The sequence below is a fragment of the Labrus mixtus genome, chromosome 2 (assembly GCF_963584025.1).
Source record: "Labrus mixtus chromosome 2, fLabMix1.1, whole genome shotgun sequence".
Taxonomy (NCBI): domain Eukaryota; kingdom Metazoa; phylum Chordata; class Actinopteri; order Labriformes; family Labridae; genus Labrus; species Labrus mixtus.
The window spans coordinates 32,985,402-32,998,655 of NC_083613.1; the positions used below are offsets into that span (position 1 = coordinate 32,985,402).

Below are 13,254 nucleotides of genomic sequence, written 5' to 3' on the forward strand. Positions count from 1 at the left end.
AAAGCATGTGTTTAAAGTGTTTTTATTTCCATTTCACCCCCTGGGCTCCATACACCGCTTTAGGCTGAGAGAAGAGAATTTCACCTTTTTTAATGTGTGCAGATAATTGTGAATGTCATCAGGAAAATAAGCAAACAAGCAGGCTCGGGCTTCAGGTCAGGCCACACAAGACGTGATGTGACGTTTGCAGGGTTTGTATTTTTTTGCAGAGATAAAAGTTGTCACCTGTTCAGTCATGCCAAGTTGCACGGGATACACTGACAAAATCCGCCTCAGACGAGCGTCCTGTGCTCGTCTGGCTGGCAGCCTGGCGGTGAGCCGTGTGAGTGACGTGCTTACGTGTTGTCGGTCACATGACCTGAAGGACCGGAAGAAGAGGGGCAGAAGCAAACAGCAGCAGACCAGCTCGAGCCCGGCTGGTGTTGCACAGCTGTGTGCTGTGAGACTCTTTAACAGACATTAAAGTACAATAAAAATAGATTTATTTTGCGAGGGTTTAGCTACATGATTTAGCTATTTGTTTTTTAACTTCATGGCGGAGACGGAAGAACAAAACTCCACAGGTAAAAATCTACACTTTACTTTAAATTTCAACATTTAACTCAGCTGCTTAAGGAGAGGAATTTGGGGTTTTTGAAGCTAAGAGATTGATTTGCTTTGTATAAACGCTTTAATTTGTCCTCTCTGGAGTTGAGTTTTTTGTTAGAGGTGCCTGTTGTTGTCTGAGATGTAGCTTGTTGTGGAGACATTCAGACATTACGGTCACGTCTGCTGTTATTGTCTGTTTAGCCGTGATTACAGTAGTTATTATCTATTAGTGTGTTTCCCCTAACGGCTCTGTCGACGTCATGTTATCTGTTAGGACACCATGTTTGGTGACTAAGTGGGACTTCACACTCTTTACTTCACAACAAGTCGTGACTTTAAGAAACTTCTGTTTTGCAGGTGTTAGGGTGTAAAGAGTGACCGTGTTAACTGGAGACTATGAGCTTCTGTGGTTGTCATAGTTACAACAGATGTTAAAGACAGACAGAGTTACGTTTTTAAATTAAGACATATCTTAAAATGTAATTTTAGACATCGTAATGAAGAACTAAACAAAGAGACATTCATTAGGACACCTTCTGTCTCCAACATCTGTCGTAACCATGACAACAGCGGACACATTCGTCTGAAGGTCACCAATCAACACAGTCACACTAAAACTACAGGTGTTATCCTGAAAGGTATTCAAGGGGCGCCACAAATAATCCCACTTTCATTTGATCTATATTGCAAAAACATAATCGTGAAACATAACAGCAGTACACGACAACAACGACAGGTCGCCCACCCTGAGCGTGATGTCATGGAAACATGGCGGCCGTGATACTTTGGTCTATAGGGGGTGGGTCCTGAGGCTAGATCATGAGAACCACTGCTCTAATGTGATTGGTCAACTGACGCCTTCTTATATGTTCACAGCACCGTTACTATAACAACATACGCACAGCCGTCACTCCTGACCTTTAGCTGACTGAGTGACCCGTGACACAACTGTAACGTGACAGACCGAAGAGAGGCTTAAAAAAAAGATTGTTTCTTAAAAGTACCACAACTGCAATGCTAAACATGTTAGCCTGTCAAAGGCAATTACCATTATGTGTTAGCATCAAGCTAATGAGCTAAGATAAACACCCCAAATCCAACTGTGAGAAATTGCTACCTCCGGAGAACAATTCCCCCGCTGCCTCTGTTTCTAATTATCAACCAATCATATTAAAGTTCCTTTGAAGAAATTGCAGTTTCTGTCAATTTTGGCGCCCCCCTGTGGTCAAGGCCACGATTTTGTCCAATCTCAAACTGCTTTCTTTAACTGTTCACTAAATCAATTAGTGTTGATAATTTGCTGCAGAAAATGTGGTTAAAGGCTTCGTAAAAAGCGTCTTACCTGGCACCTACTGCACCCTGTAGCAGTATTTTTAAACATACTATATAGAAATAGTCAATCTTGTTGTTGATGGTCTTGTTTGCCTTCTTGTATCATGGCCAAGCGGCAACCTCCTGTGTTGAAAAATGAAGCCAATGAGTAAGTGCAAAACCCCTGCAGTTCGTCAAGTGTCCACTAGAGGCTGGCTCCAAAAGCACCGGAAGTCACATACACACCCATTCTAAAAAGACAGTTTTCAGTTGTCAGGAGGCTTAAGACCCGCCTCAGCTCCAGCTCTCAGCCTATCGTTAGATATCCAGCATGGAGGCCGCCAGCGCCGATGAGCCTCTGGGGGCGCCTTGCAGAAACCGATGGCTGACGACACTCATGATTTGTCCAACAAATGACTTATATTTCCACTTCGTAAATGTGAATCGGTTGCTTTCATTGAATTTTTAAAGCAGTATGAAATGAGATTGTGTCATTTTGTTCTGTTGTTGGAACAAAACACATTAAATGACATGGCTTTGAATATTTTCCAGTTATTTCTGACGTTTTCAGAAATAACGATCTGTTGTGTTGCCATAGAAACATGTTCGATGTTGTCTTTGTCTAAGCGAGTTGCCTTCCCGACATGTAGACTAACTGAAACTTCAAATTGGACGTCTGACCTAACATCAGCACTGCCTCTGGCTTCATAATTCCACATTGTGCTTCTTGTTAAAGACGCTGTGAGGCTTTTTTTCTTGATCTTAAGGAGCCTGTCTACTAACTAAAGCAGACTGCAGACTCTTTCATGTATTGTGATAAATCCTCCATCTCATAAGCTGCTCTCTCATGCATGATTGAGTCTTCAGAATTTGGAAAGGTCCTCAGGGAAGTAAGGCTTCGATACTAATAATGTTCCTCTGTATTGTGAGGGGGTTTAATATTTAAGAGTGAAAGTTAATTCAGTCTGAATTTCAGTCATGCTTGGAGATTTATTAAACTCACTTTCACCATGAGTTATGTCCATCTGGGACCTGGTGAGTAGCGTTGAGAGATGTGTAGCTAAAACAAAGGGGTTACTGCCCTTTGTGATGTCATGAAGGGAAAAAAGATTGGACTTTTCTCATCATTGGGGGGTTAGTAGACAGACTAGACACATGTTAGAGAAACATGGTGAAGTGGATTTTGCAGAATATGTGACCTTTAAAAATGGATCAGCATAATAGATCTCCTTTAACTGGGACTTTTCACTAGTGAGAACATTTGAAAAGTTTGAGTGATTTACCTCCTTACCTTTTCTGACATCAGCAGGATGCATATCCTAAAAGTAGGACAGCAAACGCCCAATTATATTCACTGATCTCTACAATTACTGGTGTAAGTAACCAAGCAAGGATAAGTTGACTTCAGCTCATGGTAGAAAGAAGATATCACCTCCTCACCTCAAATAACCCCGAACATTATCAGTTTATCTCACTTTGTGTTCAGGAAGTTTCTTTAACTTGTGTGCAGGTTGTGGTTTTGGACTCCTAACCTGTGGGTGGCCTCTCTCTGTGGACTGACAGACCAGATCTCAGCCTTGATACCGAGTTGTTGACAGATTTCCAGTTACAGTTAGGATTTTGATTGACAGACTTGTTGCTCTAAAGGTGCGTTACTCAGCTCTTCACGGGCGTCACTGAACCAGAAGAGCCAGATGTTTTAACGGATTTACTCGGCTTGTGTCAAATCTGGCGGCGTGGCCGACGACCTGCGCCCACTTTTGTTTTTGTCCGATAGCTATCCGCTGTGACGATCGACACACTCCTCTGATCAGAGATATTGCCTGCGCTCCGTCTCCTGCCCCATTGTCTGAATGAAATGTGAAGTGTTTGGCTGTTTTTCATTCCTCTCACCGTGGCACGCAACCCCTGTCAAGGCTAGGACGACCTCGCCTTCCTCGCTTGTAGCAAAGTTCATTCAAACGCTGTTCCCATCAAGGTATATCAGGGAAGCACATGTGGTTATCATAGACACTCAGGTTACAGCTGATTTCATAAGGTGAGTCAGGTACTGAGCTCAAAACAAAACAAATCTTTCAAAACCCTGAGGCGTTATTGAATGGTGTTACCAGCTTCAGGTTCAAACTAATTAAAACTATTACATAACAGTTTTAAAGGTGTTCAAAACTCTAAGCTGGGCTGGCAATGTTTTGATATTAAAGGCCCAAACTGTCTTTTTTATTTCCCCACGAGGCTTGAACCACAGTTTTTTTGGAGTATGTGGTGTGCACAGTAGGGCCCGACCGATATGGTACTTTTTGGGCCAATACTGATAACGATATTGAGGATAAAAATATCAGAAACCGATATATCGGCCGATATCTTTCTCAGATCTATGTTCGATCTGTAGAGATTGAGTGGTTTAGATATACACATTTATTGCGTTGATCCCTCACATGCAGTTATCAAACACTTGAGGAAAAGATTTAACAGTACTCGCGTCAGATTGTTAGAAGCCCAGGAGGTCTTGACCCAGGCCGGCGGGTTGCACTACTACCACCCGACGTCCTTGACGCCCAGCCTCCACCATCAAACTCTGCTGTCCCACAACCACCGCCGTCCTCATTCATGCACGGCCTGCTCCGACCTCCACCTCAGCGACAAGAAGTGTGGACAACAGGAACGCGAGGAATACAAAGGAGAAATCCTTCCTGCATCTTATCCCATCTCCCCCTATCCCATTTTCTTTTGTAACAACAATGAGTAAGGTCTCGAGATACCATTTGTTTGATTGATTGATACAACGTAGACAAGATGGTCACTGGACTGGAATGTAACTGTGCATGTACGTGCGTCACAGCTTAACACTCTGTTAGTGTATTACAAAGATACTCAACTGAAATGCTATTCGTCTGGTAAATAAATCTAGTAATGTCGCATATCTGGGATGAAATTGGCCGATACAGATAGTCACTGGATATGCTAATATCGTCAGATATTATCGGCAAGCCGAGTAAACTTCAGGCTCTCGAACAAACCGTTGTTTAAACCCTCTGATGGCTTCAGAGGGAGCTCCACATGGCCTGTGTAAGTAAGTAAGGTCATCTCTGTTCCCACACTTGAAAAAGTTTCAGAGGGGCCGAAACGTTGTGATTTTTCTAATAAACTGGTGATACTTAGCAAGAGTAGTGTGCAGGATTTTTTCTTTTCAAGTGATAGTGTTTTTTTTTTTACAAACAAAAGATGCAGTCAAGCTCCTGCATACTGCATATCTCACCACATTGTTGCCCAGTGCCCAGCTGACCTCAGGTGTGCTCGGGTACTGCTCGCATCAAATTTAAAACCCTGCTGCTCGTTTACTTAACCGCAACAAAGACGGCTCCTCTTTACCTAAACTCTCTTATCCAGGTCTACACTCCCTCCAACCTGATCCAACCTTCTCAACAGGGCCCCAAGTTTTTTAATAAGACTCTTCTCCTCTGTCGCCCCCCGGTCGTGGAACAAACTACCTACCTCCATTTGATCTGCAGAGTCGCTTTGCACCTTTAAGAAAAAGCTAAAGACCCAGCTCTCTATGAACACCTACGACCTTAATGGTGATGATGATGATATAATTTAGGATGTTTTTTTAAAGATTTATTTTTGGGCTTTTTGTGCCTTTAATGGAGAGATAGGACAGTGGATAGAGTCGGAAATCAGGGAGAGAGAGTGAGGAATGACATGCGGGAAAGAAGCCACAGGTGGGATGTGAACCCGGGCCGCCCGCTTGAGACGACAGCCTCCGTACATGGGGCGTACATGGGGCGCACGCACTAACCACTGCGCCACCAGCGCCCCAATTCAGGATGTTTTTGATGGTGATTAGAACTCTCAAGAATGGCTGTCGATGTTGAGCTCTGCCTCTGGTCACTTCCTGTCAGCACCCGTGTGTCCGATCACACTTAAAGCTGTTCATTTGCACTTACTGACTGACTTGTGTTGTTCTTACTCTCTGATGCACGTCACTTTGGATAGAAGCGTCTGCTAAATGAACTGTAGAATTGTAGGTGAGCAGCAGGTAGAGTGAGGAGAGGGAGAGAGAGAGAAGAGGGCTGCATGTAACATATATAGTTAGTGCTGACTAATGCTACTCAGAAGATTAAGTGTTTGTGTCCTCTTTCACTTCTCATTTCCAGCCGACAGCTTTGCAAAGCTTTGACTTATTGGGTCTCATGAGCTTGGCTTCGTCCTGACTCAGCAGTTCTTTGTTTTCCGTGCACATTCCAGTTCTGACTTTTCGTTGTCTCCTGCCTGCGTCATGTTGAAGCATGCAGTGAAAACGTCCTCTCTTCTCTTTTTGAAGAACTGTAACTGCCATGAATACTATTTAAGTGATTTCCTGAATGTAAACAGGAAGTGGAATGGACAGAATGAGTGACCCCATTCTTCTTTGTTTCTCCAAAGAAGTCGGTTCAAGCACGCTAAAAGCATGTGACACGTGTTAAGCCCGATAAGCCTCGCCTAATAACTTTGTGATCTGTTGTTTTGCTACTAAGTGGCTGGTCTCTCATTACTGTCGACCAGCTTTGGTCTGTTGTGTGGCTCAGACATGTCAGAATAAGATGTTTCATTTTGTCGCTCTGAAACCAGCAACAATGCATTCAGCAAATAAGACAAGCCAACACCCAAACTCAACCTCACTAAAAGTTTATAATCACAATGTTTCAGCGCGATAGTCTTTGTCAGGTGATAGGTTTTTAGAGGAGTGGGGTCCAATGTGGAGATCTGATTGGTGCAAAACTGTTTGTAAATGTGTAGAAAGATCCTCAGATGTGTTCACAGCTGCGCACAAAGATTCACATGCATCCACAGAAAGCAGATCATCTGAGGATGCATATCTGGATCTATTTAACGGGGATGTGATTCTTCCGGACCTGTCCAGAATTCTTCATTTTCTGACCTGACACATTTACCTACGAGATCAGAATTAGCCTGTGTGGGCCGGCCAGGTTTATTTTAGATTTTTTCAGTTTAACCCAGATGAAAAAACTTGTTGGGATTAAAAATTATTTTTCAAGAAAAGTCCTGGCCAGCACGGGCAGCAGCCTGTTCTGACAAACAACGAGCAGCCTTACATACACATATAATAAATACACATAATTATAAAACATTAAAGGAAGAATGTGCGACATGTTCTACATAAATAAATCATAAAGTCTCTCCTGTGTAAATGTGTCTCTGAGTCCTGACTGTCTACAATGAGGGAGAAGCTCGAGTCCCGCTGGCTGTGTTGTTGTCAGAGCCGTGTTTACATGGACGGGACGGCCGGCTCCTCCCCTTGTGTATAAAAGCTGTTTTAGTCAAGAACTAGAGAGAAGAAGAAGAACATACTCACTGATTATTTGGATGTCAAATAAGTGTCTTTAGATCACAGTCATTCTGTGTCGCTTCATGTGCATTGTGAAGCTACGAGCTAACTGAAGCGCTAACATTAGCATGCTAACACAACAATGCAGGACACAGGTGATTGCAGCTCGAGTAAAGGACAATTTTGTCCGCTGCTGCTTGCGCTTGACTCCTTCGTCTGAACGCGAGTAGAGGGGGGTTGGAGGTGTGTTTCTGGAGGAGAGCGGAGGCTTCAGTATGGAGGAGGCGTGGCCAAACAGCAGTTTGTTTTGGTTTCATGCTGGTGCTCAAGGGCGACATCTACTGGGTCAAAAAGTCTCACATTCTTCCTTTTAAAAGAACATCTACAGCCCGATGTGTCTGCCTCCAAGTCATTCAACATCACACGACGTACTCTTTGTTTCATTTTCTAGAGAGACACTGTTAGCAAACACATGTGCTGAAACTCAAGCAGAACTAGACTCATGGTTCCTCCAGTCCAGATCCAGAGAGATACTGTTTGAGTTCTGTAATCGATCGTTGTGACAGAGGGAAGTCGAGGTGTTTAGAGATCATTATGTAACATTAGCATAAGCCTTTTTTTAATCACACTCTGATGAAGATTGTCGGTTAAGTAAGAGTTAGCGGTGTTCTTCTCTCCTGCTCCAAAATACTTGTTGGACACACTCTAGTCTAATCTCATACATACCTGCTTTCTCTCGTCAAACCCAGTCACACCTTAGTCACACATTAAGGCTTGTCAGCTGTTACCAAACTGTCTCAGGAATCTGCTGCTCGTTAGCTTCTGTCTGTGACATGTTTGCTATTCACTGCTCACAGCGTTGTCATTGAATACTTAAGACTCTTTGAAGAGATGGAGTGACCCTTTGACTTTGACTGGTTGAGGGGAAATCATAGGTCTGCATAGAAGGAGGGAAATCTGCAATGTGCTATAGAGGGTTGTCATGATACCAGAATGTTAAACTTCAATATGATCCATCCATTATCTTTATCGCTATTCCCGTTCGGGGTCGCAGGGGGGGGGGAACTGGAGTCGATCTCAGCTGTCATCGGGTGAGAGGGGGGGTTACACCCTGGACTGTTCACCTGTCAATCACAGGGCTGACATATAGAGACAGATGACCAGCCACACTCACATTCACACCTACGGGCAATTTAGAGTCAGCAGTTAACCTAAGGAGCATGTCTTTGGACTGTGGGAGGAAGACGGCGAGAACCCACACATGCACGGGGAGAACATGCAAACTCCACACAGAGAGGCTCCTGTCAGACGGGGAATCAAACCAGGAACCTCCTCGCTGTGAGGAAACAGCGCTAACCTCTGCACCACCATGCAGCCCACTTCAATATGCTGCTAGTTCAAATCAAACAATGTCCAAACTTCGTTCGATACCATGGCAACAAAATAGAATTCCAAGGCTACTGGACTTGAGCTTGTATATTTCTTTTCTAGTTTTCTGACTACTCAAAGTGCTTTCAAACCGCAGGTCACACCTACACATTCACACACTGATGGTAGAGGCTGCTATGTAAAGAGACCATCAGAAGTAACTCATCCATTCATACACATTCATACGCCACCAATGAAAATCCAGTTATTTTCCAATGAAAAACAAGAAAATACACAAATATTGGGTGGCTTAGACTTTGATTCTTCTTGCTGTGATATTGGAGATGGTTTCAAAATTCTGGTATTGCAACGCCACTAACTCCCAATCATGAATCCCCTTTCTTACCAGAATGAGTCTTTGTAGTTTTTGGAGTATAAAGGTTTGAATCACATGTGCAGCCAAAAGTGCCAGAGGGGACAGAGAGGAAAATGAAATGTACACAATGCAAACAAAGAGAGAGAGGTAAAAGCTGAAGACAGACTCCTCAGGCTCAGACAGACTCATACTGCTGACAGGATGAAGTCGCTGGAAGTCGTCTGTGTCGAGGAGTTGAAGGTGGAGTCACGTTTGTGAAGGAGCAACTAGACTGAGTCTCAGCACTTTGGAAGAGCAGCTCGTTTCATGTGATTAACGCTCTCCTTCTGAGCCCAATGTTACAGACACAAATGTTGGACTGCACAATGGAGACTCTTGTTCTGGTTAATGTGCCCTAATCGCTTAATTACCATGAACATTTGATTCATCATTCTTCAGAGGAACAGCCTCGTGACATTACTCCATTTATTCTGCTCCCTGCATGTACAGAGAATTAACATTTCCATGTTCCTCATGTTCAGAAAAACAAAGTACAACTGAGGCTGATGGTGACGTCATGAGTTTAGAAAGTATTTATTTGTGCTGTCAAGTGATTATAAAGAACAGCCTAATTAACTTCTAACTCTGTGATTAATGAGTCACTATTTATTGCATATATCATCAATAATGTGAGAAGCAGGAATGCATCGGTTCAGCGTCTGTATCGGCCTGTATTGACCTGTTGAAAGGTAAACAATGTGGCATGAACCGATGTCAGTAGCCGATGTTTATTTATTGTGCCAAATCAATTTACTGCTAACATCTAGTACACCTAACTACTACTGATTCAGAGAAGAGTTTTTTTTTTTTTTTTTGAACAAACTCTGATCTGTTTTCATCGTCAAACACAATCAGCAACCTGCGCTCTTGAAAAATGAAGCCAATCAGGAAGTTTAAAATCCTGTAGTTCATCTGCAAATAATGTGGCATGAACCGATGTTACTAGCCGATGTGAAGTCTTACACCAGAGGAAGTCATGAAACAAACATCGGAATCGGTGCATCTCTAGTGAGAAGCATTGCTTTACAGCAAAGACTTAAAGGCTTTATATGTGAATTTTTGATCCAGCAGATGTCGCCCTTGAGCACCAGCATGAAACCAAAACAACTCGCGCTGCATTGTTGTGTTAGCATGCTAATGCTAGCGATCTTTATTATGCTCGTATCTTCACACTGCATGTAAATTTACCTGAAATGAGCGTGATCTAGAAACACAGTTAAGCAGTGAGTACAGTATGTTATTCTTCTTTTCTCTAGTCCCTCAATTAAACAACTTTTATACGTGAGGGGAGGAGTCAGCCGGCCGTCCTGGCGATGTAAACAAACTGAAGATAGGACTCTGAAAACTCTGAAAGCATCACAGACAGTGGGACTCGGGTGTTACACCCATTGTAGACAGTCATGACTCACAGAGTTATTTTCAGAGGATATACTTGATTTATTTTATTATTTTATTTAAGTGTGAAAAATCACATATAAAGACTTTAAGCTGGTCATCCTCTGAACAATCTCAGCCAGATTTATACCAAATTTTTTGAAGTCGGGCCGAATCTCAGCTCGATAGCATGTCTTTAGCACGTCGAGGCTTGTACACTGAGGTTAGGGCTGGACGATGAATCCAGTTTAATTTTCCATTGCGATTTTGGCTTCCTACAGTCATGAAGACAGGATAATCGAGATTTAACAATTACTGTGCGCTAGTTTTTGTCAGAGGTTTTGTCATGTGTTGTAAATGTTTTAATTTGATCACGGCGAGATAAGCGGCTACCGAACATTCGGATGATTTTCTGCCATTTTTGAAACGTTGGTTGACTGCACACTCTCGCACAGTGAGAGCAGAACCACGAGGTGATTCCCCGACTCAGCACTTATCTGACAGCATCACCATGGCAACATCAGGCATGCCCTTTTATCTGATTTAGCTGCCGGTTGGCTTGTTGTTTTTGGTGATGCTACGTGTGTGTGAGAGTGTTTTTCTGTGTGTTTGACCATTTCAACAAGAACAAGCTGTTTAAAAAAAAAAAAAGCGCCCTGTGACCTGAATGGTGTGATAAATTCGTCAGTTTCTGAGTTTGACCAGCTGATTACATATTTTCGATCAGTTGACTCATAAAATAATTGTACTTCCTGTTTGTGTTCCTCTTTCTGAACGAGGAGGCCGTGTCTACCCAGTGACTCGATATGGCTCCACAGACGGCAGCGGAGAGCATGGAGAGCACCAGCAGAGCAACAACCACAGCATCCACAGCAACCATCAGTTCACCTCGATGTCGGGCCACTGGGTCGGCATGGAGCGGGACGAGGCGGACATTCGCCGCAAGCTGAAGTACTTCTTCATGAGCCCCTGTGACAAATACCACGCCAAAGGTCGCAAGCCGTACAAGCTGGTCCTGCAGCTGCTGAAGATCATTATTGTCACCGCTCAGGTACGACACATTTACAGCTACGTTACAGCATTTATGTCGGGTTATATGAGGTTCTTGTCAATAGTAAGTGTAATAACCACAGGAGCTGTTGGTCCGCTCAGGCCTCAAGGCGGTACAGAGGGGGATCACTTTGCACTTTGACCCTGTTTAGCAAGTCTTAAAGGGGCAATACTGTGTTACCTAGTGTTTAAAACGGGTACTGCAGTCCAATTTCAACACATTGTAGAGAGCTGTCTCCCCCCCCCTCCTCTCTAGAGTCCATGCTCACTCAGGTCACCATGTGGTGGACTCTGAAGCTTCAGTGTTTATCCAGCTCTGCATGGGTCTGTAAACCTTTCTGTGTTCTAACCTCTCTCCATTTTTCAAAAAGCATCTCCAATATTGATCCTAGTTTGAGCACGTTTCTGCTCGTGGAGCTTATTAGAAACATGCAGAGGCTTTTTAGGTCGGGTACAATCACTTCTATCTGAACCACTTCTCTTGCCCGCTTCCATCACTGCAACACCTGTTGACCTGATAACTGCTCTCATATCTGGCAAACCGAGGGGCGTCCAAAACGGCTGTGTGTGGGGGGGGGGGGAGGGGGACCTTAAAACCACCTACCTTCTCAAACAAATCCAGAGCATTCAGGGGTCTTGTAAAGCATCAGTGCTTTAGTGAATTATGTCATTAGTGGGTGTGAGTGAGAGACTTTTTCTCACCTCCATAAACTTCAGACTCAGGATTGTATGCAGGCAGGTGTGAGCTGTGAGTGATTTATGACGTGCCAAAGCACACAGAGAACATTCTGAGTGATATACAAGTCTTCAGTAATAAAACACAACACCTGCAGTCTGATTCCACAACCTCTCCCTCTCTCCTCCTCCTCCTCCTCCTCCTCCTCCTCTCTGCTGCAGCTGGTTCTGTTCGGCCTCAGTAACCAGGTGGTGGTGACCTTCAAAGAGGAGAACACTATGACCTTCAAGCACCTCTTCCTCAAAGACTACGACGAGTCCTCGGACGATTCCTTAGCGGTTTATACGCAGAGCGATGTCTACGACCACATCTTCTACGCTGTGGAGCAGGTGAGCCCTGAGGGGGACACACGAGAGCTTCTCTACCGGTTCATCCAATCACACATCGAGATAAAACTCCAACATGTAATCCACATTTTAAAAGTACTGCTCAGAGGGTCAGTCATTTTTTATGTCTTTAAACCCAGTGTTTTCTCCCTTCGTTCTCTTCCCAGTATCTGGCCCTACCAGAGACCACAGTGGGACGATATGCGTACGTGTACGGCGTCGGGTGGAACGGCAGCGCCCTCTCCCTCTGCCAGCAGTACTACAAGAAGGGGAGCATCGACCCAGCTAACGACACCTTCACCATAGACCCCCACGTCCTCACAGGTACACGGGCTTCTCTGGAAAACGTGAAGGAGTTTCTGCCGGCCTGTTCTTGTCTCTTTTTTTGGGGGGCTTTTTGTGCCTTTAATGTCGAGATAGGACAGTGGATAGAGTCGGAAATCATGGAGACAGAGAGTAGAGAATGACATACGGGAAAGGAGCGGAATTCGAACCTGGGCCGCCCGTTTGGAGGACTACAGCCTCCAGACATGGGGAGCGCGCACTAACCACTGCGCTAACTTCGTCCTTTTTTCATTTCTAAGGTCGCACTCACACCAGGCTTGGTTGTCCCGTACCCCGATGAAGCCCGATTATCCCCCCTTCACATTCCCTCCGCTCGCCTGCACCTACACTGCTCCAGGACTCACCGGGCCTGAGCACAGTCTTGTACATAATGTCGTAACACAACACATACAAGCGTGCTCTCTATCCCTCTTCC

At 44.2% G+C, this 13,254-nt stretch overlaps 1 protein-coding gene across 3 annotated transcripts in view; it reads left to right on the forward strand.

Moving 5' to 3' along the window:
• The first annotated feature begins 370 nt into the window (after positions 1–370).
• The window catches only part of mcoln1a (mucolipin TRP cation channel 1a), a 153,834-nt gene continuing 140,950 nt past the window's right edge, over positions 371–13,254 (forward strand). For 2 of the 3 annotated variants that reach the window (XR_009676395.1, XM_061062408.1), the window contains exons 1-4: positions 371–563; positions 11,162–11,433; positions 12,330–12,497; positions 12,662–12,818. Coding sequence is in view for 2 of the 3 variants with exons in the window: in XM_061062408.1 (XP_060918391.1) it covers positions 533–563; positions 11,162–11,433; positions 12,330–12,497; positions 12,662–12,818 (628 nt within the window). In the remaining variant the exon portion in view is untranslated. The remainder of the gene's footprint in view (positions 564–11,161; positions 11,434–12,329; positions 12,498–12,661; positions 12,819–13,254) is intronic. The other variant, XM_061062421.1, reaches the window with a different exon arrangement.